This window comes from Pongo pygmaeus, chromosome X (genome assembly GCF_028885625.2).
Source record: "Pongo pygmaeus isolate AG05252 chromosome X, NHGRI_mPonPyg2-v2.0_pri, whole genome shotgun sequence".
NCBI classification, from domain to species: domain Eukaryota; kingdom Metazoa; phylum Chordata; class Mammalia; order Primates; family Hominidae; genus Pongo; species Pongo pygmaeus.
The window spans coordinates 36,674,235-36,700,937 of NC_072396.2; the positions used below are offsets into that span (position 1 = coordinate 36,674,235).

General features: G+C 36.2%; 1 protein-coding gene across 1 annotated transcript in view; it reads left to right on the forward strand.

Moving 5' to 3' along the window:
* Positions 1-26,703, forward strand: part of CFAP47 (cilia and flagella associated protein 47) — a 458,984-nt gene that overhangs the window by 8,287 nt on the left and 423,994 nt on the right. Inside the window, exons 3-8 of the mRNA XM_054473062.2 lie at positions 11,624-11,739; positions 18,641-18,779; positions 21,475-21,703; positions 22,148-22,308; positions 23,939-24,066; positions 26,317-26,552. Coding sequence (XP_054329037.1) covers positions 11,624-11,739; positions 18,641-18,779; positions 21,475-21,703; positions 22,148-22,308; positions 23,939-24,066; positions 26,317-26,552 — 1,009 coding nt within the window. The remainder of the gene's footprint in view (positions 1-11,623; positions 11,740-18,640; positions 18,780-21,474; positions 21,704-22,147; positions 22,309-23,938; positions 24,067-26,316; positions 26,553-26,703) is intronic.

Here is a 26,703-nt window from a genome sequence, read left to right on the forward strand (position 1 = left end):
TGTATAAAGTGTGATTTACATTGAGGTTCTAATTATTGCCTATAGATGTTCAATTGCTCTGACCAAATTTGTTGAAAAAGCTATTTTCCTCCATTGAATTGTGTACCCTTGAAAAAAATCACTTCAACCTAATCTGCATTGGTCTATTTCTGTGTTCTGCATTTTTTTCCATTCATCTGTGTTTCCATACGTTTGCCAACATCATGCTACCCTAATTACCTTTGCTATATAGTAATTCTTAATATCATGTAGAGTAATTCCTCCCATGTTATTCTTCTTTGTCACCATTAGTTTAGTTATCAAAACCTTTCCATATAAGTTTTAGAATAATCTTTCTGAGCCTGCAAAAAAAAAAAATTGCTGGGCTTTTGAGAATAACTGAGCTTAGCTTATAGATCAATTTGAGGGAAATTGTCATCTTTACTATGGTAAGTCTCCCCAAATATGAATGTGCTATGTCTTTCCATTTATTTGGGTCTTCTTTGATTTCTTTTATCAATTACAAAAATTTTGTAATTTTCAGCACAGAGATTCTCTACATGTGTTGTTAAGTGTATTAACTATTTCATTTTCTTTGGAGTGATTGCAGATAATGTGTTTTTAATTTTGGTTACTGCATATTCCTTGTTGCTATATACAGAGAAGTGATTGATTTTTGTTTGTTGACATTGTATCCTCTGACCTTGCTGAACTCCCCTTTTAGGAGGTTTTTGTATGTGTTTTAGATTCCTTGCCATCTTATATGTAGATAATCGTGTCATCTGTAGACTGGGATAGTTCGTTTGTGTGTTTTTTCCCATTTAAAAGTATATGCTTTTTACCTTTTTTTCTTTCTTTATTTCCATGGCTAGAACTTTCAGTATTATGTTGTGTAAGAGTGGTGAAGCTGGGCTTGGTGGCTCATGCTTGTAATCCCAGCACTTCGGGAGGCTGAGGCAGGTGGATCACTTGAGGCCAGGAGTTCAAGACCAGCCTGGCCAACATGGAGAAACCTCGTCTCTACTAGAAATACAAAAATTAGCTGGGTGTAGTGGTGCACACTTGTAATCTCAGCTACTTGGAAGGCTGAGAGGCACGAGAATCACCTGAGCCTGGGAGGTGGAGGTTGCAGTAAGCTGAAATCATGCCAATGCACTTCAGCCTGGGTGACAGAGTGAGACTCTGTCTCGAAAAAACAAAACAAAACAAACAAACAAAAAAACAGTGAGATATCCTTTCCTCGATTTTAGCTGTCAGTATTTTTGGATGGCCTTTATCAAGTTGAAGTAATTCCCAACTATTCTAAATTGCTAAGAGTTTTTATTATAAAGGAGTGTTAAATTTTGTCAGATGCATTTTCTGTGTCAGTTTACATGATCATATTTTTTTCCGTAACTTAGTGATATGATGGATTACATTGGTTAATTTCTTAATGTTGAATCAGTCTTGCCCTTGTATACATGAAATAAATCCATTTTAGTCATCATATATCATTCTTTTTATATATCCTGGAATTTGATTTGCTCATGTTTTATTAGGGATTATTGTGTCCCAGTTTGTTAGTGATATTGGTTTATAGTTTGTTTGATTGATTGATTGATTTGTTTGCTTTTTTTAATTGTCATTGTATGGTTTAGCTATCAGCATAGTGCCAGCTTCATAAAATGAATTTGGAAATGCTTCCTCTTCTATATTCTAGAATAGCTTATTTAATATTGATAGCAATTATTTAAATGGTAGAATTCTCTAGTGGAACTGTCTGGCCTGGAGATTTTTCTTTCAGAATGTTTTAAATTATGAATGTAGTTTTTTGATGCTTATAGAGCTATTCATACTGCCTATATTATTATGTTGGTTGAGTTACTGTAGTTTCTGATTTCCATGGAATTCTTCCAATTCTAAGTTGTCAAATTTATGATTTTAGAGCTGTTAGAAATTTTTTTCTGATTATTTTTAAATACATAATAAGCTGCTGCATCTGTAGTGATATCCTTTCTTTCATTTCTGATGTTGAACATGTGTGTATTTTGTCCTTTTTAAAAGTATTGCTAGTGGTTTATCAACTTTATTGATTTTTTTCCAAAGAACCAGCTTTCTATCATTGACTTTCCTTTCATTTTATTTTAAATTCTGTTGACTGCTGCTCTCTATTATTTCTTTTCTTCTGCTTGACTTGAATTAATATTGCTCTTGTTCTAGTTTTTGATATTGGAAATGAGATAATAAGTTTGAGAAAATTTCTCATTTCTAATGTAAGCACGTAATGTTATAAATGACCCTCAGCACTGCTTTAGCTGTGTCCTACAAATTTTTATATGTTATGTTTTTATTTTGACTCAGTTCTATGTATTTAATCTTTTTTAAAGTTTCTCTTTGACTCCTGGATTATTTAGAAGTATGTTAATTTCCACAGGTTTATTATGGACATATTTATGGTTGTTATTCCTTTCTGGTAGATTGATCCTTTTATTATATATACTATCCCTCTTTGTGCATGGTGATTTTCTTGCACTGAAGCCTCTGTTAGATATTAATATAGCTTTTTGCACTTTTTTTTCTAAGTAAAATTTGAATACTATGTTTTTTCCTATTCATTTACTTTCACCCTACTATGGCCTTGAATTTAAACTGAGTTTTTTCTAAGCAGCAGCATATAGTTGGGCAATGGTTCCCTTCCCCATATTTTCGACCTCTGTCTTTTGATTGTTGTATCTAGGCTATTTATATTTAAGTTAATTTGTATATGCTATAACTTGTGTGCTTGTTCATTATTTACTCATTGTTCTCTTTGTTTCTTATACTTCTGTTTCTCATTTTTTGCATTCCTGTAGGTTAATTGAAGGTTATTTTAGGATTGCATCTTGATTTATTTTTACTGTTTTGTGTGCATCTCTTTGCATAATTATTGTAGTGGCTTTTCTGGATACTTCAATATACATACGTGATATAATATTCTAGTGGCATAAACATTTTGTCACTTTAAGTGACGTGTAGAAGCTTCATTTCCATTCGAGTCTTTTTTTCTTTCCCTACTTTTAAATATTACTGTCTTGAGTATCTAAGGGTGTTATGATTCTTGTTTTCATCATCACATATAATTTATAAAACTTATGAGGAAAAATATAGCTGATTGTATGTAGCTAGTGTTTTGCTATTTCCATTGCTCCTCCCCCTCTCCCTCCCTCCCTCCTTTCCTTCCTTCTTGGCTTCCTCCCTCACCCCTTCCCTCCTCCCTCCCTCCTGTCCTTTCTTCCTTCCTTGCTTCCCTCCTTTCTCTTTTTTGAGGCAGGATCTTCCTCTGTTGCCCAGGTTGGAGTTCAGTGGTGTCAACATGGCTCACTGCAACCTCAGCCTTCTGGGTTCTAATGATCCTCCCACCTCAGCCCCCCAAGTTGCTTGGACTACAAACATGCACCACCAAGCCTGGCTAATTTTTTTTTCTTTTCTTTTGTTTCTTTCCTTTTCTTTCTTTCTCTTTTTTTTTTTTTTTTTTTTTTGAGATGGAGTCTCCCTCTGTCGCCCAGGCTGGAGTGCAATGGTGCAATTTCAGCTCACTGAAACCTCCACCTCCCAGGTTCAAGTGATTCTCCTGCCTCAGCCTCCTGAGTAGCTGGGATTACAAGCACCCACCACCACGCACTTTTAATTTTTTGTAGAGGTGGGGTTTCACTATGTTGTGCAGGCTGGTCTGAAACTTTTGGGCTCAAGCAATCCTCCCACCTTGGCCTCCCAAAATGCTGGGATTCCAGGTGTGAGCCACCATGCTCAGCCTGCTCCATTTTTTTCTTTCTGATACTCCAAGATTCTCTTTTATTATTTCCTGACTTTCTGAAGAACTTTATTATATTTATTTATTTATTTTTTTGAGACGCAGTCTCACTCTCTCATCAGGCTGGAGTGCAGTGGCGCGATCTCGGCTCACTGAAACCTCCGCCTCCTGGGTTCAAGTGATTCTCCTGCCCCAGCCTCCTGAGTAGTTGGGATTACAGGCACATGCCACCATGCCCAGCTAATTTTTGTATTTTTAGTAGAGATGAGGTTTCACCAGGTTGGCCAGGATGGTCTCGGTCTCTTGACCTTGTGATCTGCCCACTTTGGCCTCCCAAAGTGCTGGCATTACAGTTGTGAGCTGCCACGCCTGACCATATTTAATTTTTATGGGTACATAGTATGTGTATATATTTAAGGTTTACATGAGATATTTTGATACAGGCATGCAATGACTAATAATCACATCAAGATAAATGAGGTATCCATCACCTCAAGCATTTATCCCTGTGTTACAAATAATTCAGTTACAGTTTTTTAGTTATTTTAAAATGTACAATTAAATTATTTTTTACTATGGTCACCTTGTGATAGTAAATACTAGGTCTTATTATTTATTCTTTCTAACTATATTTTGGCACGCATTAACCCTGCCCCTTCTTCCCCACCCCCAATTACCCTTCCTAGCCTCTGGTAACCATCCATCTACTCTCTATCTTCATGAGTTCAATTGCTTTAATTTTTAGATCACACAAATAAGTGAGAAATAGAATGCTTGTCTTTCTATGCCTGGCTTATTTCACTTAACATAATGACCTCCAGTTACATCTGTGTTGTTGTAAATGGATCTCATTTTTTGTGGCTAAATAGTACTTCATTGTGTATATGTAGCACATTTTCTTTATCAGTTCATCTGTTGATGGACACTTGGGTTGCTTCCAATTCTTGGCTACTGTGAATAATGCTACAATAAACATGAGAGTGCAGATATCCCTTCAGTACACTGATTTATTTTCTTTGGGTATATAATGAGCAGTGGAATTGCTGGATTTTAATGGTGGCTCTATTTATAGTTTTTTGAGGAGCCTCCAAACTGTTCTCCTTTGCTTTGTGGTTGTACTAATTTACATTCCTACCAACAGTGTATGAGGGTTACCTTTTCTCCACATCCTTGCTAGCATTTGTTACTTCCTAACCTTTGGATAAAAGCCATTTTAATTGGGGTGAGATGATATCTCATTGTAGTTTTGATTTGCATTTCCCTGATGATCAGTGAAGTTGAGCACTTTTTCATGTGACTGTTTGCCATTTGTATGTCTTCTTTCGAGAAATGTCTATTCAAATTTTTTGCCCATTTTTAAATTTAACTATTGATTTTTTACTAGAGAGTTGTTTAAGGTCCTTATATATTCTGGTTATTAATACTTTGTCAGATATGTAGTTTGCAAATATTTTTCCCATACTGTGGGTTGTCTCTTCACTTCGTTGATTGTTTTCTTTGCTGTGCACAAGCTTTTTTACTTGATGTGATCCTGTTTGCCAATTTTTGCTTTGGTTGCCTGTGCTTGTGGGGTGCTACTCAAGAAATCTTTGCTCAGTCTAATGTTCTGGAGAGTTTTCTGGGTGGGTCCAGGGGTACCATCCAGGAACAAGGGACTGGGGTAAAGTACCTTAGAAGTCTACCTATTGTACTGTGGCTGAGATGGGACTCAAACCACCAGGCACTGTTCTTCCCAGTCTTTCCTTCCCTTTCCAGAGGCAGAGGCGCCTCACCCTATGGTTGCCACCACCACTGGCCCACAGGGAGTACTGCCAAGCTTACTACTGATGTTCTCTTAAGGCCCAAGGTCTCTTTAGTCAGCTTGTGGTGAATGTTGTTTGGCCTGGGACTCATCCTTCAGGGCAGTGAACTCCCTTATGGCCCAGGGCAGGTCCAGAAATGCCATCCAAGAGTTAAGGCCTGGAATCAGGGTCCCTAAAGGCCTGCTTGGTGTTCTATACCTCTGTGGCCAAGCTGATACCTAAGGTACTAGATACAACCCTTTTACTTTTCCCTCCACTTATGTCAGGTGGAAGGAGTCTTGCCCTGTAGCCACCACAGGTGGGAATGTGGCTGAATCTCACCTGAAGCCAGCAACTTTCCAAATGTCACCCAAGGCCCATGGCACACTACTTAGGTATCACTGCAGGTTACTCAGGGCCCAAGGGCTCTTTAGTCAGCAGGTGATGAATCTTGCCAGGACTGGATCCTTCCCTTCAAGGCGATAGGTTTCCTTCTGGCCCAGGGTGTGTCTAGAAATGTTATATGTGAGCTAGGGCCTGGAAAGGTGGCCTCACACCTCTGACTGGTGCTCTATCCTACTGTGGCTAAGCTGGTATACAAGATTCAAGACAAAGTCCTGTTTATTCTTGCCTCTTCTCTCCTCGGGGTCTCTTTTGGAGCCATGAGCTGTGCAGCCTGGGGTTGGGGAAAGGGTTGGCACAAGCACTCCCCTAGCCACACCAGCTGGTGTCTTAGTAGGTTGTGTGTCTCCCCACGTCCACTGACTTTGACCCCAGTTTAACACTAGAACTCATCTAGAAGTTGCAGTCCTTGTGGCCTAGACTGCCTTTCAAGTTCATCTATGGTCCTAGAGCATGTTAGCTCATGGTGGCAAGGCTTGCTAGAACTCAAATCGTGACCACCGGGATAGGTGATTCCTCTCTGGCTAGTGCTGGTTTAAATGTTCCCCCCATGGGCAGGCATCAGCTTAGTTCCCCTGTTTTACTTTCTGCTGTGACAAGGCAGCACTGAGTTCAATGCAGTGTCTCAGGATTGCTGTGCTCTTCCTCCCTCAAATAACGGATTCTCTCTCCATGCCATGCTGCCACTGCTGGGGGTTGGGGAGAGTTGACAAAGGTGATTCAAAACTGTGTTTCCTACACTCTTGAATGCCTCTTTCAGTGATATGAAGTTAAAACCAGGTACTGTGAGTGCTCACCTGATTTTTGGTTCTTACGAAGTTGCTTTTTTTTATATATAGATAGTTGTTAAATTGGTGTCCTTGTAGGAGGGATGATAGGTGGAGCCTTCTATTCAGCCTTCTTCCTCTGCCCACTTGAAGAATTTTTTTAGATGATCTTTAAGGGTGTGTTTGCTAGTGACAAGCTCTTTTAGTTTTTCTTTGTCTAATGTCTGTATTTCCCCTTCGTTATCAAACATAGTTTTAACAGATACCGAGTTTTCAGTTGACAGTTTTCTTTTTCTTTCAGTACTTGAAAAATATTGTGACACTTCCTTCCGGACTCCATGGAGTCAGGTGTGATGCGTGCATTCATTTAATTTGGTGTTTCTCTATATGGAACACATTCTTTCTCTCTGGCTGATTTCATGATTTTTGTTTTTATCTTTTGTTTTCAAAAGTTTAATTATGATATGCCTTTACATGATTTTCTTTGAGTTTATCAGGTTTGGGTTCACTCAGCTTTTTTGAATTTGTATGTCAGTGTCTGTTGCCAAGTTTTGGAAGTTTTAGCCATTATTTGCATTTAACTATTATTTCAGCCCCATTCTCTTTCTTCTCTTCTTCTGAGACTTTAATGATGCAAATATTGGATCATTTGTTATTGTCCCACAGGCCCTGAGACTTTGCTCATTTTTTTTCTCTTTCTCTCTCAGTCTCTGTCAAGTCTGGGTGAATTCTATTAATCGAGCTTCCATTTCACTCATTTTATCTTCTGTTATCTCCGTCCTGGTATTGTGTTCATCACTATGTTTTTATTTTGGTTATTGTATTATTCAATTCTGTAATTTCCATTTGATTCTTTTCTATAACTTGTATTTATTTGCTGAGATTTTCTATTTATTCATTAGTTTCAAAAAACCTTGAAATTGCTTGTTGCAGCGTTTTTTTTTTTTTTGTCAGTTGCTTTAAAATCCTTGCCAGATAATTTCAACCTGAGGTTCATCTTGGTTGACATCTGTCGATTGTCTGCTCTCATCAAAATCGTTATTCTTTTGGTTGCTGGTATGACAGGTGATTTTTGATTGAATGCTAAATTTTTTTTCTGTTATGTTAGGAGACTCTGGGTCTTATTTAAATCTGTTATTTTAACAGGCACACACCCCATTTATGTTCAGCATGTTTTTCTTAGCCTATTTTGTATGCTGTGGTTGTGATGACAATTTAGTTTTCAGTATGTTTGTGATATCAGTATGTTATCACTACTGCTCCCACTGTCTTCTGCTGGTGCTTCCTGAAGGAGTGGAGGCATTTTTTTTTTTTCCCAGGCCTGGCTGCCACATGTCTCTTGATAGAGGAGAAATGTGGTAAGAACGCTATACAAGTACCCCCCTGGCTGCCCAGGTCTTCTGAGCAGGTAGAGAAATCTGACTTATGGGGCAAAGAAGTTTGTTGTACTGGGCCAGTTGCTGTATCTAGATCTCTTGCAGGTCCCACTCACCTTTCCAGTGTCCCTGAGTGAAAAAGGAGAGGTTTGAGCCAGCAGTGACAAAGAGGCTTTTCAGATATAGCTGCTTGCAATTGCTGTTTTTTTTTTTCTTTTTTTTTTTTTCCTGGTTTCCTCAAACTACCTTGGTGTCTTTGGACAGAAAACTCCTTTTCTCAGGAGGTGAACTCCTGAGAAAGAGAGCTCTTCTGCAGGATCTCAGGCCTGGAGTAGAAGGAGAGTGCTTCCCCTTGTCACTTACGATTGGTATACCTCTTAATTGATCCCCAGGCTGACATTGTCTGGCTCACCTGGTGTGTTCAAGGGGGCTCCTGTTTGATCCAGAAAAAGAATGATTCTAACTAGGTCAGCAGGCAAGGAATACTGGGTCTGCGTGGCCTTTCTCTGTTGGTTGGGGAATTGTAAGACACCCTGCTGCTATTGTTCCTCCAGTCCCAGAGTTCTAAATGAGCCAGCGCTCCTTTTCACCACCTTTCATCATTCTCTTTTGCTTGCCTCGTGTACCATTTTCAGGGTTTATAGTTGTGTTTAGTAGAAAGAACAAGAAAAAATAGGTTTATGCTATTTTTTCTGGACCAGAAGTTTGTATTTGTTTGTTTCTCTCCATTAGATTGTAAAATTCTTGAGGTCCAGGGGAGTTTTATTTTTTTCTATAATCTAAATTGTATATACTCAGTGAATGTTTTGTGAATAAAGTTAGTCCAACTGGATCTGAACTACTCCATAATGGCATGACTGGAATGTGATTAAAAAAACTGTGTTGAAGTGAGCACATTTATTTTTACTTCAGAGTTTCTGTATATGGATCAGACATGCAATGATCCTTCTATTTGTTGTGAAGTGAACCCTGAAAAAAGAAGAAAGAAAACAGAAATTACATGTTTGATTTCTACATTTTCGTACATCAACCTGGACTTCCAAAGTGCTCTAGTTGGTAGATGATATAATTAGTGATTTTCAGAGCTGTTTTTATGTGTCTCCCAAAACTATGACCTTCTTTTATATTTAAAAATATCTACGATTTTCATCATTAGTTTGAACATTCGTAAAGAGGTAATGGCTTATATATAGTAAGTGTTACTATTTAAAAATAAAATACTTACATGCCTTTTTAAAATGTATCCGGTAGAATGAAAATATCAATAATATGTTAACAGGTGAAAAAATTACCTCTTTTCTTTTCCTCTTAAATTTGTAGCTCCATTCCATTTTTCACCACAGCATCACATCCTAATGTATTACATTTTTGTGCTTAGAAGTTTTTTTTCATGATCACCAGGAATAAAGTGCATAGGTAATTTGTCTATAGTTTATGTCTATGTATGTATATGTACATATGAACCTATGTGTGTGCATCAAATAAACAGATATGTGTTTAAATATACTTGCTGTAGTCATAAATCCATGCATATTTTAAACAATTCTTATAAATGATATTATTAATGCAAACTGATTTAAACTCCATATATCAAACTAAGTTTGATGAGTTTTTTTTTAACAGAAAAGCAAAGTATTACTGGAAATATTTATAATCAGATGAATGGAGCATTTTAAACTTTTATTTAGTTAGCATGTTTATGGATGATAGTTACTTATTGCTTATGTGAATCCCACGTGCATTTTATCCGTATTTAAAATTTTTTGATATGGATGCTGAGAGAAGTTGTCTCCATAATGAGTAGATTGGAATGAAAGGATTTTATTGTAGTAATGTCTCTCAATTTTTTCAACTCTGTAAAGTTATAGGGTAAAATTACAGCAGTTGTTTATCAAGTATTATTATTATTATTATTATTTTATTATTATACTTTAAGTTTTAGGGTACATGTGCACAATGTGCAGGTTAATTACCTATGTATACATGTGCCATGCTGGTGTGCTGCACCCATTATCTCGTCATTTAGCATTAGGTATATCTCCTAATGCTATCCCTCCCCCCTCCCCCCACCCCACAACAGTCCCCAGAGTGTGATGTTCCCCTTCCTGTGTCCATGTGTTCTCATTGTTCATTTCCCATCTATGAGTGAGAACATGCGGTGTTTGGTTTTTTGTTCATGTCCTTTTTAGGGACATGGATGAAATTGGAAATCATTATTCTCAGTAAACTATCGCAAGGACAAAAATCAAGTATTATTTTTAACAATGTGTCAGCTACGTCAGTTGTATTCCCCTCTTTTAATGTTGATGAAAGAAAATTGGATAAACACATTTATGTAAATAAATTTGTTAGCTAGTAATTTTGGTCACTCACTTTATCAATATCAACACCAATATTTTCAATTGTCCCTTAGTTTGGTGTCCCAGAGATGTTTCCACTCCAAAGCAATGCATCACCATTAAATTAAGAAAAGATGACATCTATTTCTCCTTTTGTATAAATAAATGGGAGAGGAATTGTGAAAAATGGGCTGAGAAAACAAAATATGTATAGACCTCTTTGTTCTATTTGTATCAGCAAATAGACCTAATGAGATAGTAAAATGGGAAGATGCCTTTATACCATTGGAAGGTATTGTTTACCTATTAGGGCATCCCTGAGTTTAATGACCACTTGTACTTAGCCTTGTTGTGTTTGTCATTCTCCTCTTTTCTAGAGATTCCTTACACTATTGTCCTTAGATAGGCACTTCCTCTGATAGCTGACTAGATACTCTGTTGTCCTCAGAGGTCAACTGTCTTTATATGCTGTAGTATGTATGAAGCCAAAACAAGATTTCAAGATTTTTTTACAAGAGGAAGAGAAACTAACGGGAGACACAGATAAATCATTATATATTACCAAAATCTTAACACTGAAGTAGACTCTGTCTTTCTTTTTCTCTCTCCCTCTCTCTCTCTCTCTCTGCGAAGTGTGGAGATTCCTAAGAAATTATTCTTAAGATCTTTTTCTATATCCAAAGTATGATAATATACTTAGGGGTACTTTTTAACCATGAATGTCTAGCCAAATAGAAAATGTATGTAACCTTATGAGGTTTGTATATAAGATGATAGTGGATTTTTAAAAACTCGTAGGAACACATGCTACAAATATGCTACAGTGAATTTTTTAGAAATACATATGGAAAATAAATTGTATCATTTTGTACTTACATCTTGTTTTAGACCCTAAATGATATGTTACAGCATCACTGCATTCTTTTATTTCATAAGATTTGGAGACATTCAAACTATTTATTTGGGATGACATACCATGCACTTAGATGCATAAAGTCTCATTTCTTTGTTAAAAATGTAACCCATTCCCTTGTTTTCATATCTTCATTTCGTAATTCCTTTTATTGGCAAACATGCCACCAGTAGACCTGTAAATAAACTGAAATGTCTTTTAAGAGCTTAAGTGTCCATCTATATTTCCCTACATATTTAGCTATCAGGCTGTTATGATTGTCAAATTAATGATGTGGCCTTCTTTTCTCCTCCCTAGGTTGATTCCATCCTGTCAATTGGAAATTGAATCAGTAGTTAATTTTGGCACATTGGTTGCCAATAGTAAAGTATATTCTAAAGAGATTACTATCACTAACCATGGCAAAGCTCCAGGTAAATGCTTCCTGTCATATTTACTTACACTTTTAGAAGAGTTGGTATTATTTGAAATGTATACCTTGTGTAATAGATTACCTAATTTAACTGAAAAAAGGCCTATCATTTCAAATAGCTCAAAACCAAAGATCTTTAATGGTATTACTGTAAAAGACTGATAGGCAACAATTCAAGAGAAATGAACCTTCCTCCTTATGATCCTGATTCATACAGTCAGAAAATGACTGGTGAAATCCCTCAAGATAGGAGGCAGGATAGTGTCAGAGAAGTTACATAGTTCAGAGACAGAATTAGAGCACAGCGCCTTATTAGTTGTGTGATCTGGGGCAAGTATTTTTAAGGATTTTGAACTTGAGATTCCTCATTTATAAAGGGGTGCTGATAAAATGTACGATGGTGAATTAGGTACATACTTTGAATTGTGGTATGTTACTTGGCTCATCATAGATGCTTAATAAATATTTGTCTTCTTTCTCAATCATATTCAACTTTAAATTAACGTCAGACTCCCCAGAAGGCTTTTACTAATTCTTTTGTTGAAAGAATAAATGCTTCTCTCTTTTCCAGATTGAATTATTTCCAGGGATTCTTACTGTGGCCTAAGAGTTTACATAAGGATGTGTGTGTGTATGTGTGTGTGTGTGTGTGTCTGTGTGTGTGTATATTCATATACACACACTTTAAATTGACAGCATACAATAAGCATAGGATTGCTTATCCCTTCAGTGTCCTGATTCAATGGCATGTGGGGTTGCAAGACTGCCATTTCTCCCAATCTAAAATGAGGACTAGCTCCAGACAGGGAGGGTATTTCTATCTGAGACTGTTTGTTGAATATATAAAGTAGGTCTTAAATCCAAGCTTCTATTCCACTAACTGAGAGTGTTCTCTGGGGCCACCTGATTGAGCACTGGGAATTATGAAGACAAAGGCAGTCTGTCAGTTTACTGATTTCTTCTTAGGATACAAAGGAATAAAACTCATAACTGTTCCACATGGGATGTTACTCATCTCACTTTCTATGCTTTGGTTTTTAAATGAGTGCATGTCTGATGCCTGTGGGATTATAGAATTAGGCTCGTTTGTGGCCTGACTCGAGTGTTAAGGAGGAAGTCTCTTACAGCAAGTGATATGGGCAATATGATCCTTTAGACTCTCTAGTTATATTTTAGAGCACTGATATTTAATTAAGGTATTTTTATTTGTACTATTTTACTTTCCAGAATTTCTTTTAACTGTTGTATATTCAATAACCTTCAATGTTTTGATAGCAATAATATATTCCCTTTTTGTTCTAAAATCTCACCAAATTTTACAGTTTTATTTCATATGAAAGCTCTCTATAAATAAAAAAGGAATATGGTTTTACTTTCCATTGAATATTTAATATAGTTTTACTCAATAAATTAGAATAAGTACAATTATGCTGCAGACCAGAATACATTATGTTTTAGGAAAAATACTGCTCATTGGCTATTAGGATTTTGTTAGTATTTTATGTGTATATAGTATTTGTAATAACTTGGTTGGGTTTATTATAATTGAGTACTGTGAAATGTTAATGGCTATTACCTTACAAACTGAAACAAATTGTTATCAATGAATTACATTTTCTTAGTGTTGACTTTATCCCACATGCTTGGAGTCAAATCAGATTATTTTTTCTACTATTATCAAAATCGATAGTGTATATTACATTCAGAGTAGCTAGTGCCTATAAAGTGTCATAAAGTCCTTATCATCTACAAGCAAAATATATACATGTTCATGATAATAGCAATGTATATTCATGAAGAAAAACATTCTGAAAATAGATTCAGCCATCAAAGTTGATTTTAATAACATTTTAAAAAAACATTTTATATGGTGAAATTTTGTAGGTTTAGAGTCAAAGTTCAAATGCTTATAAATTTGTATGTATACTTAATAGGATATTTAAAACTCAACACTTGGCAGATTTAACATTTGTACATCTTTGTTTTCTCTCTCTGGTAGTATCACTGCAGTTATAACCTTTGTTTTTATAGACCCCCAAAGTTTATGTATGTAACAACTCCTTGATGATTTATTTTAATAGCCTCTTATGGAGTAAATGTCCATGGATCTAGCCATATGTTGTTGAGTAACTTTTGTTTCCTCATCCTTTATAGAAATGGTTCCCAAATTTACCCCTGACTGTACAAAGTAGTGCTTATCTTTGCTTTCTGAAGACATGGTCCATTCTTTATGGTGTCTGTAATGTTAGTACTTTGTAGGTTAATGAATTCCATATTTACTTTTATGATTTTATGGTTTGATAATACCACTATTGTTTCTCAGCTTTTATCACTGAAGATTAGAAAAAGAAATTATTAATTTAGCATGCCTTGAATTAAAATCATTTCTTCCTTAATGTGAGCATACTTATTTATTTATTATTTTTTAAAATTTTTGTGGGCACATGGTAGGTGTATATATTTATGGAGTACATGAGATGTTTTGATACTGGCATCCAATGTGAAATAAGTACATCATGGAGAATGTTGAGTAGACTTTTTCTACTACAGTATTATAACATAGAACAGTCTCTCAAATTCCTAAGTGAGAGCCTTACACATCATTTCTGAGTTTGAACATCTGCCTCAGAACTTATCATCTTTTAGGTTTATTTGGTCTACTTTGTCCAAAATATATGACCTTTCATTTGCTCTTAAGGCCCACTCTGCCTTTTCCCCTAATCAGCAGCATCATTTATCTACTTCATCGTCTAAAATATCCTGGAATCAACTGTAAACCAGGAAATTTGTCAAATTGTACCAAACCCAGAAGTGGTCCTGGGGATCTTCCTTAGTAACTCACAAAAGCACCCCGTACTTATTCTCAGTGCATAATTCTTGTCTTCAATTTTTTTTTTTGGAAACTGATGCCATGGCATCTCCATATATTCTTCATGCATAACATAACCCTAATTTATAGGATTATATATTTTGACATAATCATAATTTATTTGGTTTAATGATTTCTTGGAGTTTCGCTAAAGAGCTATGAAGCTTTTAATGAAAGATGATTAAACCCAGAAGGAACCTGTTAAATCCATATGAGCATTCTGAAGAGTCTCTAAAAATTAGTCGTTTGGAGACATGTGGAGCCTCATACATATTTAGTGTGCTTAGAACCAAGGGAATTTTAAAAAATCATAAGAAATAGCAATAGCCTGGGGTACATGACAATTGATTTTTAATAACATGCTATAGAACTACAGACTCTGGTTACCCTGGCTTGATCTTACAGATACTCTGAGGCAAAAATCTGCTTAGCAGTTCCTAAAAATTTTTTCAAGGAGTATAGACAGTGTAACCATGTATACTGCACCACTTAGTGTCTAATTTGCTTTTCTAGAGAAGATAGAACAATCCAGATTCAAAAATCACACAGGTTTGTGTGAGGGACCCCTCATCTCAGCTATAGCTGTGAGTACCCTTATGTTTTATGTGCCCCCACTAAGTCTTATCAGTGGGCAAGTCTATAGGTCTGTTTTATATGGCTTATTGGCAAAAGTTGACATAGTTGGCCACTGCCACTTTCTTGGGAAAACAAAACAAAACCAACTCAAAGCCCTTTGGCTTCTGTGACAACTCACTCTCTTATATAGAATACTAATTAATAACTCAGGTCCTGAAGTGAGATTGAACAGGGCCCAAATCTTAGTTGCATCATTTACTATCTGGGAGGTCCTGGGTAAGGAATTTGCACTTCCAAAACATCCATTGTCTGACTTACACATTAGAGATAAAGACAGTACCTTCCTCCTCTAATGGTGGTGATGATTAATAAAATGCTTAGCACACCCTCTGGCATATATAACTTTTCAGTAAATATTGGCTATTTATGTTATTATTTTTCTACCACCTCTTCTCTCTTCAGTTCTCTTTCCTAGACTGATGTTTCTTTTTGTGGTATATTAAATGTGAATGCTTCCTAAGGTTTGCCATAGACTCTTATGTTTCTTCAGTCAAGGTACTCTCCTTGGACCATCACTGCCCTTCCTTTTACTTCACTGACTACTCCTAGATCTATACAATCCTTTGGGTATCCTTCAGTTTTCTCAAACTTAACAGCTTCCCCCAATACTTCTTTTTTCTTTGTCAATTAATGTTACCACTATGTATTTGGACAGTTCCAAAACTTGGCAAAATTTTCAACACCTCTCTCTTTTTCACTTCCTACCCCCTTAGTCAATTAGTAAATCTTATCTGTTCACTTCATAATTAAGCCAGTAATCCTACTTTCCTCTGCCCAATGCCACTTTCTTACAAAAGCCATTATCTTCCCCTGCTGAATAACTACATTAACCTAAATTATTTTCCTGACATTACTTCCTTTTAGTTTATTTCCCACACATTAGCCAGTGCCATATCTGAGCAGAAATGAAAATTTGATCACAAATATTCCATTTGTAACATTCTTTTTTCTTCTTCTTCTTCTTCTTTTTTTTTTTTTGAGACAGAGTCTCGCTGTGTCACCCAGGCTGGAGTGCAGTGGCATGATCTTGGCTCACTACAACGGCCGCCTCCCAGGCTCAACCGATTTTCCTGCTTCAGCCTCCCCAGTAGCTGGGATTACAGGTGTGCGCCACCATGCCCGGCTAATTTTTGTATTTTCAGTAGAGATGGGGTTTCACTATGTTGACCAGGCTGGTCTCGAACTCCTGACCTCAAGTGATCCTCCCACCTCTGTCTTCCAAAGTGCTGGGATTACAAGTATGAGCCACCGCACCTGGCCAACATTCTTTTTTTCAATAACTCCCTTCTCTTAGGATGATATTCTTGCTTCTGTTGTTAGCAATTTAAAAAGCCAAACAAATGGTTTTTGTATTAAAGTTAAATAAGACATAGTAATGTTGACATACCTGCAATTTAAACATATTTAGAAAATTAAACAATATTCTTTCATATTTTGTGTTGCTTCTGAATAAGTTTTTGAAAATTCACTTAAATTCTTTTGTCAAATTATGTCTAAGTGGTTACAATATGGGAAACTTTTTCACTGACTCAGCCTTAGCTAAATTTATATACCTTTTTTTCTTACAGAATGGAGTCAATAATACCTATTTATTTGAAATGGATATAATTTTATATATTTTTGATTTATTTTATGATAGAAAATTAACTTCAAATATTATGCTATTAGCACATCTATGAAATGATTGACCAATTTTGTTAGTTACTTTGCATTTTCAAATATTGTCTTTTTAATATTTTCATTACTTTTGTTGTGCTAACATTTTGTTTTCCTAAATTAAATGAATACATTTGGAAAATATCATCAGATGTGATTTAAGACTGGTGATTTCAGAGTTTGCAAAACTGTTTATTTTGGCACCATGCTCATTTGTGTTATAATGATCATAAAGGGACTAGTGATTGGCTGCTTCTATTTGTTGGCCATACTTTAAGTACTGCTTAGTGCTAAGCAGTGTGTGGGGTGCTATGACCACAGACATGAGAAAGAGATTGTATCTGATTTCAAGGACCACATGCTCTAATATAGGCACAAAACATTACCATAAATTATGAACCATTTCTGCCTTCAGAATAAGAATCTTTGTACCCTCCTTCTCATATGACATTTGATTTCAGAAACCAATCCCCTTTGCCCTTATCCTGTGTGAACTGGATAAATTCATCTCCTAGGGAATGGTAATAGCTACAAGTATGAACCTGTGGTCAGAAATATCCAAGTGAAAATCTCATCTTCATTAGTTAGTTACTAACTGTAGTAGTTATTGCTATATAACAAACCACCCTAAAATATCTTCAAACAGCAGTTATTTTTTAATTGGTCATGTGGTTATGTGTATGCAGATTGGCTGGAACTTGACTGATCTAGGCTGGGCTCATCTGGGTGCTCTGCTTCAATCTGAAGCAGCTGGGCCTGTTCTGTTTCTCACTGCAGGTCTGTGGGTCAGCTGGGTGGCTCTGCTCCACATTTGCTCATTCTAGGGCATGGGCCAAAAGGACAGCAGCTACTCAGGAGAAACACTTCCCAAAGTCAAGGGGCTTGATCATGTAATTTGCTTTGGCTAATAACATGTGGGTGTAATTGATAGCATGCCAGTTCCAACCTAGATGCACTTCTACCATGGGAGGTAGGAAGTGTTTTATCCTGAGTAATTGCTGTCCTTTTGGCCCATGCCCTAGAATGAGCAAATGTGGAGCAGAGTCACCCAGCTGACCCACAGACCTGCAGTGAGAAACCCTGGAACAATAGGGTAAAGATACAAATGTGGAAAAAGGTGAAGAATTGTGGTCAACAAGCTAATCTACCACAGTAGTTGTGTGACTTTGAACAAGTCATTCATCATTTCAAAGTTTCTATTTTGTTACTTGTAAAATGGAGGTAATGATTGAAAATATTATATCATAGATTATTTATGGAAATTAACCTATGTAGAGCTCTTGACATAAGTGTCTGAACATAGTAAGGAGATAATTTTAACTATTGGTGAGAGTTGAATTCTAACAACAGGATCATATTTGTTGGGTGACCTCAGAGATTGGACTTATAATTAAAGCTTTAATTCTTGGTACACTGTAGACCATCTGCTCCAGGGTTATTCAATCTTTTGGCTTCCCTGAGCTACATTGGAAGAAGAATTGTTTTGGGCCACACATCAAATACACTAACACTAATGATAGTTGATGAGCTTAAAATATCTCAAAAAATCTCATAATGTTGTAAGAAAGTTTATGAATTTGTGTTGGGCTGCATTCAAAGCCGTCCTGGGCTGCATGTGGCCCATGGGCCATGGGTTAGGCAAGCTTGGTCTACTTGGTAAAGTATGTTGGTCCCCTACTGAGAGTGTGCATGCAACATTGTAAGGGTCCAGATGTAAATCAACTGCTCTTATTCCCTATAGGCATATTTAAGGCAGAATACCACGGCCAATTACCCATCCTCATTTTTCCAACTAGTGGCATTGTGGATGCTAAGTCATCAATGGTTATTAAAGTAGATTTCTGTGCAGACCAGCCAAGAATTGTAGATGAAGAGGCAACGTGAGTATATACTGTGGTTCTAAAAATTATAGTACGGATATCAGTGCTTTCCCGTTTAACCCTGCAGATGTGACTTTGATTGTATGTTAGCTCCTTTGTTCTTCCATTCAGCATTGTTCATTGAGTCTCTACTATTTGCCAAGCAGTAGGTTTTTAAGAAATGGGAAGAACTGGAGGATGGCATATGGGTACACATAACAGGATCTTCTATTTTGAATTTCATTGAGGTGAGAGAGTGGACCAGGGAAGGGCTCCACTAACAAGGTGATAGTTGAATCAAATACTTATTGGTGAGTAGTAATTAGCCAGGCAAAGAGCAGTGATGTGATTTGGTGTGTGTGTGTGTGTGTGTGTGTGTGTGTGTGTGTGTGTGTAGGGGTGGTGGGAGTTAGTGATGGGAGTAGCATAGAGGAGGGATTTCAGGCAGAGCAAGTAACATACTGGAAATCCTAGAGGCAAAAAGACAGTATTGCACACCAAGGGATCTTTGGCAATGTAGAATTAAAAAGATGGAGTTGGGGAGTGACAGGAGACAAGACCAGAAAAACCAAATGGAGTGTCTAGTTTGAAGGGCTTTGTAGTCCAGCATTTTTGTGTGGTATGTCTTAATTCATTGCTAGAATGTGCAATCAATATAATGGGCCATCACCAGTATTTTTAACAAATGGCTTAAAAATATCAGAATGCATCTATGGAGTGTGTGTGTGTGTGTGTGTGTGTGTGTGTTCCGGCATTGGAATGTAAAATACTTTTTTTACTGAAGGTCACAGTCATAAATATGTGATAAACAGGTGTGAATCCTGATAGGAGCTTGGGTTTTATTGTGAAGGCTATGAAGTCTTAGGAGGGTTTTAAGATGAGAGTGTCATGATTAGTTTGTATTTTAGAAAGGTCATGCTAGTGGCAGTGTGCAAAACAGACCAGGGAGTACAAATGTGGAGTGAGAAGCTTGACTAGAAATTACAGTAAAGCAAGAGGAAAATGATAAAGGTCTGAGATAAGGTTAACTGAGAAGACTGATAGAAGTGTGCAAATTGGAGATAGGCTGTGGAGGTAGATTTGACTAGATTTGGTGACTGATTGTAGCAAAGGAAGATAAAAGGTGGAACAGGGTTATGGGAGAGGATCTTAAATTCAGTTTTGATATGTTGGAATGGTTTTACTTTTCAGATTCCTGGTGGAGCTGGCTGGGGCTTACTAAATTATCTTGAGTCCCAGAAAGAAATTTGATTTAGATGTACAAGTTGAGTGTTCCTTACTCAAAATACTTGAGATCAGAAGTGTTTTAGATTTCAATTTTGCTTGGATTTTGGAATATTTGCATTATACTTACTAGTTTAGTATCCCTAATCTAAAAATCTGAAATCCGACATGCTCCAATAAGCATTGCCTTTGAGTTTTATATCAGCATTCAAAAAGTTTGGGATTTTGGAGCATTATGGATTTCATATTAGGAATACTCAGCCTGTATAGGGTTGAAGATCGTCAGTGTATAAGTGGTAGAAGAAACAGAAGTGTTGAGAATAACTTTGAGAAGGAGAGTAGAGTGAGAAAGAGTAAGAGAAAAAACACTACTATTCATGTTAACTATTCATCAAGTTTAAAAAAGGTCCCAGTCTTAGAAGAGTGAGAAGGTGGGGCCTGAGTGAGTTAAAAGAAAACCTTGAAATTATGGTGTCAAGGAAGCTAAGGGAGGAGCAATTCAATGCCCAATGTTATAAGATATAGTGGAAGATAAGGGCTAGGTGATAGTTGTGGAGTAGTCAGTTATCTGTGGTATCCGATGGGCCTAAATTGAAAGATTGCATTTATGCCAGAGTGGGATAAAAATGAAAGAAGTTCCCAAAGAGAAGTGAAATTCATCTGTGAAGTGAAGTTTAATGGGGAAATATTTATTTCAGCAAAGAAGTGGGATTTTTGTTTCGTTTTGGTTTTGAGATGGGGTCTCTTTCTGTCACCCTGACTGGAATGCAGTGGTGCAATCACGGCTCACTGCAGCCATGACCTCCCACGCTCCAGCAATTCCCCTACCTCAGCCTCCAGAGTAGCTGGACCTTGAGGTGTGTGTCACCATCCCTGGCTATTTAAATTTGTTGTTGTTGTTGTTGTTGTTGTTGTTGTAGAGATAGGGTCTCACTGTGTTGCCTAGGCTCGTCTCGAACTCCTGGACTCAAGCAATCCTCCCTCCTTGACTGCCCACAGTGCTAGGATTACAGGTGTGAGATCACACCCAGGCAGCAGTGGGTTTTACTGAGGTACGTTAGATTGTAAGGAATTGAGGTGTAAGGATGGGGATAAGATAAGCTGTTGGACTTGGGAGATGAGAAGAATTAGAAAAGAATTTCAGAATTTGAGAGCTAGAGGTAACCATACAAATCATTTAAATAATTGGCAATATGAATATGCCATTGAGTTTTTTCTGGGTTCAATTCATGAGATCGTTTTACAACTTTATTGTTTCCTGAAGACAGTGAATTAGGCTGCACATATGCCATTCCATTTTGTAGATTCAGTTATACAGAAGAACTTGATAGCCTCTGGTATGTATGTGAAAGGAACTACTCTTAGGCTACTGAATTTTAATGATAATGTGATTCTATAAAGTTTCTGTTTATCGAAATGTGTGGCAGAAAAACAAAGTATATAGAATTCTAATTAAAATATGTATGTATGTTCATATTTTATTATCCTGTAGAGTGATTTTGCAAGGTCAACCTGAGATGCTCTTAAGTATCAAAGCTCATGTGGTTGAGCAGATTATTGAATTATTAAACATGAGTAGTGACAGAAGGCTGGAATGCATACACTTTGGTCCTGTTTTCTTCGGATCATCAAAAATTAAACATGCACGTGTATACAATAATAGCCCAGAGCCCATAAATTGGGTGGCCATAATACAAGATGATGCTGTGGGAGAAGAATTGGTAAGTAAATGGTGTGACGGGGATATCAGGTATTATGATTTAAAAGAGATTGTGTTAAATCTACTAATAACCAACAAGCTTTTTAATTATTCAAAATATCTTTTAACATGGGCAGATAGATTTGATTTCATGTGTATCCAATAACAACCTCAAAAAATTCAGAAATTAAGCTAACATTTATAGTAATATATATCTGAAGTAAACCAGACAAGTGCTTCTTATAGATCAGTGGCTAATTGAAGGTATTTCTGTTCTCATCAATTTTTTAATCCTTTTTCAAATTGTATGATGTGCCTTGGTCAAATTTATGTGTAAATGTTACTTTAAAGATAGATATTTGCTATTTCCTAGATTCTGGAATTTCAATAATTATTTTGTAACTGCCTCAAAAATTTTTTTTGTGTTTTGCCTTAATACTCTTTTATATCTGACTTTATATTACAGGGTACAGATATTCGACAAAGAACAGATATTGCTTTAAATAATCTCGCCTACATGAGAAAAATAAAGAATATAGATACTACTATCATTATCTCCTGTCTTCCTAATGAAGGGACTTTACAACCTTATCAAAAGACTGTAATTACATTTTGTTTCACCCCAAAGTAAGCAAAAATTAATTTCATTGTAATGTTAAATATTAATGGAAAGTATATTAACCACATTTTAATCAGATTCACTTTAATACTATAATAGTGAAACTTGCCAGAAGGCACAAGTCAGATTTTTCTTGTCATGGTTCTAGATGTTTCTAATATGGTTAGTAATATTTCTAATAATTCTAAATATGGTTCTAAATACTTCATGTAAAGTTAAAAATCTCCCTAGACCTTGTGGAAATGGGGTGGTGGAAGTGCAAGTTTTGAGTTGTTTTGGAGTGTGGCCCCAAATTGTTTGTGCAGTCAAGACCTTGTTGTCCCCACGAATAGTCAGGTGCACGCAGCATGTCGTAGGTCCCTCCAAAGAGGATGCAATGCTTCTGGCAGGGCAAAATTATTGCTGACTATCCTAAGTATTAAACCGATAGCACCTTCCAGGGATCAGTCAAACTTGTTTGCTGAAATTCATACAGACTTTTAGCACTTAAGCCAGTGTACATTTTTCATAATTCCATGAACTTTGTTTTCTTATTAAATTTGAAGAACATGCTGTTTTAAATATATAATAGCAATTTCAGTGACATCTTGATAGGTTGTAATATGTGTGAACTGATTCAATTGCAAGAATATTTTCCCTTGTTTGTGAGAGGGTAATGTTTAATGTACTTCTTTTTTGTGGAACAGGGTTGCCTGTTGAAGATTGAGCTTGCTTTAATTTAAAGAGGTTAATAAATCAAGTAATTGTTCTATATGTAAATCCACAATTGCCTTATTAATGATACCTTCATACAAGTAGTTTCTTTGGTGAATCTGTAAGATTCTGTTTAATACATAATCTTTGAAATTTCAAATATTCTATTCTTTTTTCATGGCAGCATGTTAACTTGAGAGTCTAGCATAGAATCATAGGTATATGTATGATTTGAAGTCTTAGTTAAATGTGTTCTGACCACACTATTTGTATTCATATTTAATATTACATGTCAGTCTTTTGTAAATGTAGTTGAGTTTGCACTACTAGAGAGCTGACCTCTAGGTAAGGCAGGTAAAAATAGCCAATGAGCAGACCTATGACATAAACCATCTCTGCCTTTACTCCTATTTCCCTTCTTCCTAGCCTTCCTTTCCTTTTCTCCTCAAACAAAATTTAACTGTTAGCAATTCTTGTTCTCCAAATTACTTGTCCACAACAAGAGCATGGCTGGCAATATGCACTTAGTACTTTGGGTAAGACAAATTTGTAACAAATGTTTTTTATTATGCCCAAGAGTAAGATGGACTATTGTAAAGAATTAATCAGAGTCCTTAGTTAGAGATGAATTTTGCCTGGAAAAAAAATTCTCTGCAGAGAAAGTGGCATTTGAGCTAGACCTTGATGACTTGGTATATTTAAATTACTCTTGTCTTGACGATGTTGGCACGAACTCATTTTTCTCAGCTTTATACTCTGTAGCCTTCTTTTGGCAAATCTCTCTGGCTGTGCAGTAAATTTGGATAATGGATTACAGTTGTATTTTCATTCCTTAACATTCATTTGCTTGCATAGATTTAAAGATTGGATTGATATTTCCTCTTACAAGGTGATAAAGTATATCACCTTTGCTTTAAAAATAACTCATTGTGATTTTTTTTACAGGCTAATGGCTGATGGTAAAAAGGATATTGGACCTTCATACAGGCAGGACTATGCTCTCTTTTTGAGATTTGAGTCCGTAGGAAGTAAAGATGGATTTTTGAGAGATGATGACTATAAAACCATCAAAAGTAAGTGTGAAATTAACAAAATTTTCAAATCCGTAGCCATTTAAATTGTTTAAAAATTTGAACATGAATATCTGTAGAGACAATCTAATAAAATATATAATTATTGAATAGAAAAAAAAGCAAACATGTTCAAGAGACCTTGAGGTGTCATCTGTGGCATGTTAAGAAGTCAACTTCACAATCATTTACATAATAATTTTCCAGGTTAGAAGTTAGATTACTTTATAATTTTAAATGGTGTTAGATAAACATGATGATCTAGAGTTTAAGGAATAAGAAAAAAAAAACAACCCGGATTTGTTTTCTATGTATGCCTAGGTTTTTTCTCAGGGATTGGTATGGGGACAAATGACCCATTCCATCTCTACTAATCCTTCAGCTCTCTTAGAATCTACAAATAGGAACAGTAAAAAACAAGATCTAGAGATCTAGTTAGTAGGGTACAGGACAGTGTTGTTGGATACTGATAATTGCACATGTTTTGCAGGCCACATGTCAATATGCCTTATATGTTTTATATTCTCAGGTTATATTAGGTTGGTTGTAGTGAGGAAAAAAATGGAATGGGACTTGGAGTTCAGCTTAGCAAGACAGATCAAAGAGAAAATAGAGAATTAGGAAGGTTAGGAATCAAATCCAGGAAAATGAGCTATACCAAGGAGGGATTAGATCACTATCCTGGATATTTATGCCAATCGAGTATGTCAGTATAAGTGATATTGAGCAGGGTATAACTGTATTCCTTGGGCATAAATGGATTGTTCTGTTACTATTTATATTGTGTTTTGTGATATTGAGCTATGTCTGCTGATCCTAGACAGCAATGGGTATTCCACATTTGTACAAAGTTTACAGGTTAATCCAGTTTTGAATAGCCAGGGATGGAGTTACTAGGTTTGCCTTAAAGGTAATTTAGAGTCTAAGATTGACTACTAAGAGCATTAGTGAAAAAATTCAAACTCTTTTTCTTTGGTTCTAGTTACACTGCTCTCTCTCTGCAAAATTGTTCTTCTGCTATCATCTTTCTAGTTTCCCAAAAACTTCATGTTTATATTTTTGCCCAGCTTCTATTCCATTGTCCATTATTCTAATTATTCTTTTTCATGTGCACTTATATCTGTTGGTCTGTCTCCCACAGTGACTGAGTGAAAAGCCTCTAATTCTATGAAATTCAACTTTCAGCTTACATTGGGTCTGCACATGGGAATCTGATTGTGTTGGAGAAAAACACACAACCTTGTTGAGAGGTTTTACTTTGTATCTATAATCACTAATCCCAAGTGAGTTCTTTAAGCTGTTTGGCATTCCTATTGCATTCACCCATTCATTCACTCTTACACAATCTGAGATGAATATCACACACCTTTTATTCTCTCCTCAAGTCTCCACTCTTTCCTCCTTCATCTTCACTTGTAAGCTTGAACACAGAGTGGTCTAGTAGACATTTCCATAAGAATATCTACTAGGTATCTCAACTTAACATGTCCCAAACAGAACTCCTGATTTTTCCACAACCGGCTCCTCCTTCAGTCTCTTGTTTCAAGAAATGGCAATTCCATCATTTTGGTTGCTAAGGCAAAAAACTTAGAGTCATCCTTTATCACTTCTTCATTTCCCTATTCCGTGTCCAATATATCAGCAAATCTTCTTAAGTCTACCCTCAAAAATACATCTAAAATCTGACAATTTTTCACCATTTTTCTACTCTTCTCCTCCAGCCATTTGTTCTTTAAAGGCATTTGAACATGACAGACAAGTTCCTGCCTTAGCATATTTGTGCTTGCTGTTCTCTCTGCCTGGAATAAACTTTTCCTAGATTTTCACATTTTTTTCCAGACTCCCTTTATATCTTGGCTGAAGTATCTCCCTATCAGAGAGGGCTTTTTGGACATCTCTACATAAAACAGAATCCCCAAGACCTTGTACTCTGTTTCAACCTGTCTTACCTTTACCTATAATACTTATCTTCTATGAAATGCTGTGTAAACATATAACATTATTTGGTTGATTATTGTCAATATCACCTCACTAGAATATAAAGTCCGTAAGAGCAGGAATGTTGTCTCTTTTATTCACTGCTGTATCTGCAAGGCGTGACACAGAGAAGACACTCAATAATTGTGTTGAATGAAAAGATTGAATGAGCTACCCAATTTGCATTAGGTATTTCAGACAGCAAATAGACTAAGCAAATATATTCTGGATTCCCCAAACACTTTTTATGTTCAATAGCTATTATTGCTTTTACAGGTGAACGATTTCAGAAAATGGAATTAGCACTGACAGGCACAGGACTTCCTGTTTTGCTACAGTTTGATCCAGGACCAGTTCTTAATTTTAAACCTTGTTTCGTGGGTGAACGTTCAGAAATTCAGTGCATCATAAAAAATCAATGCGAATTACTTCCTGTGATGTACCACTTTAAAAAAACTGCAAATTTTGAAATTGATCCTGAAAAGGGCGAGATTAATGGAGGGGGTACAGTGGTAAGATAATTTTTCTTTGCTTTTACATGGCGGCTAACATTTTAAGGTGTGCTAAAGTGCTATGCAGAGGATTAGAAACAACATGTGTTCTACCAGTGTTTATAAATTGTTTCTCTTCTGCGGCCTAGTTATGAAGATTTTTGTATTGGTA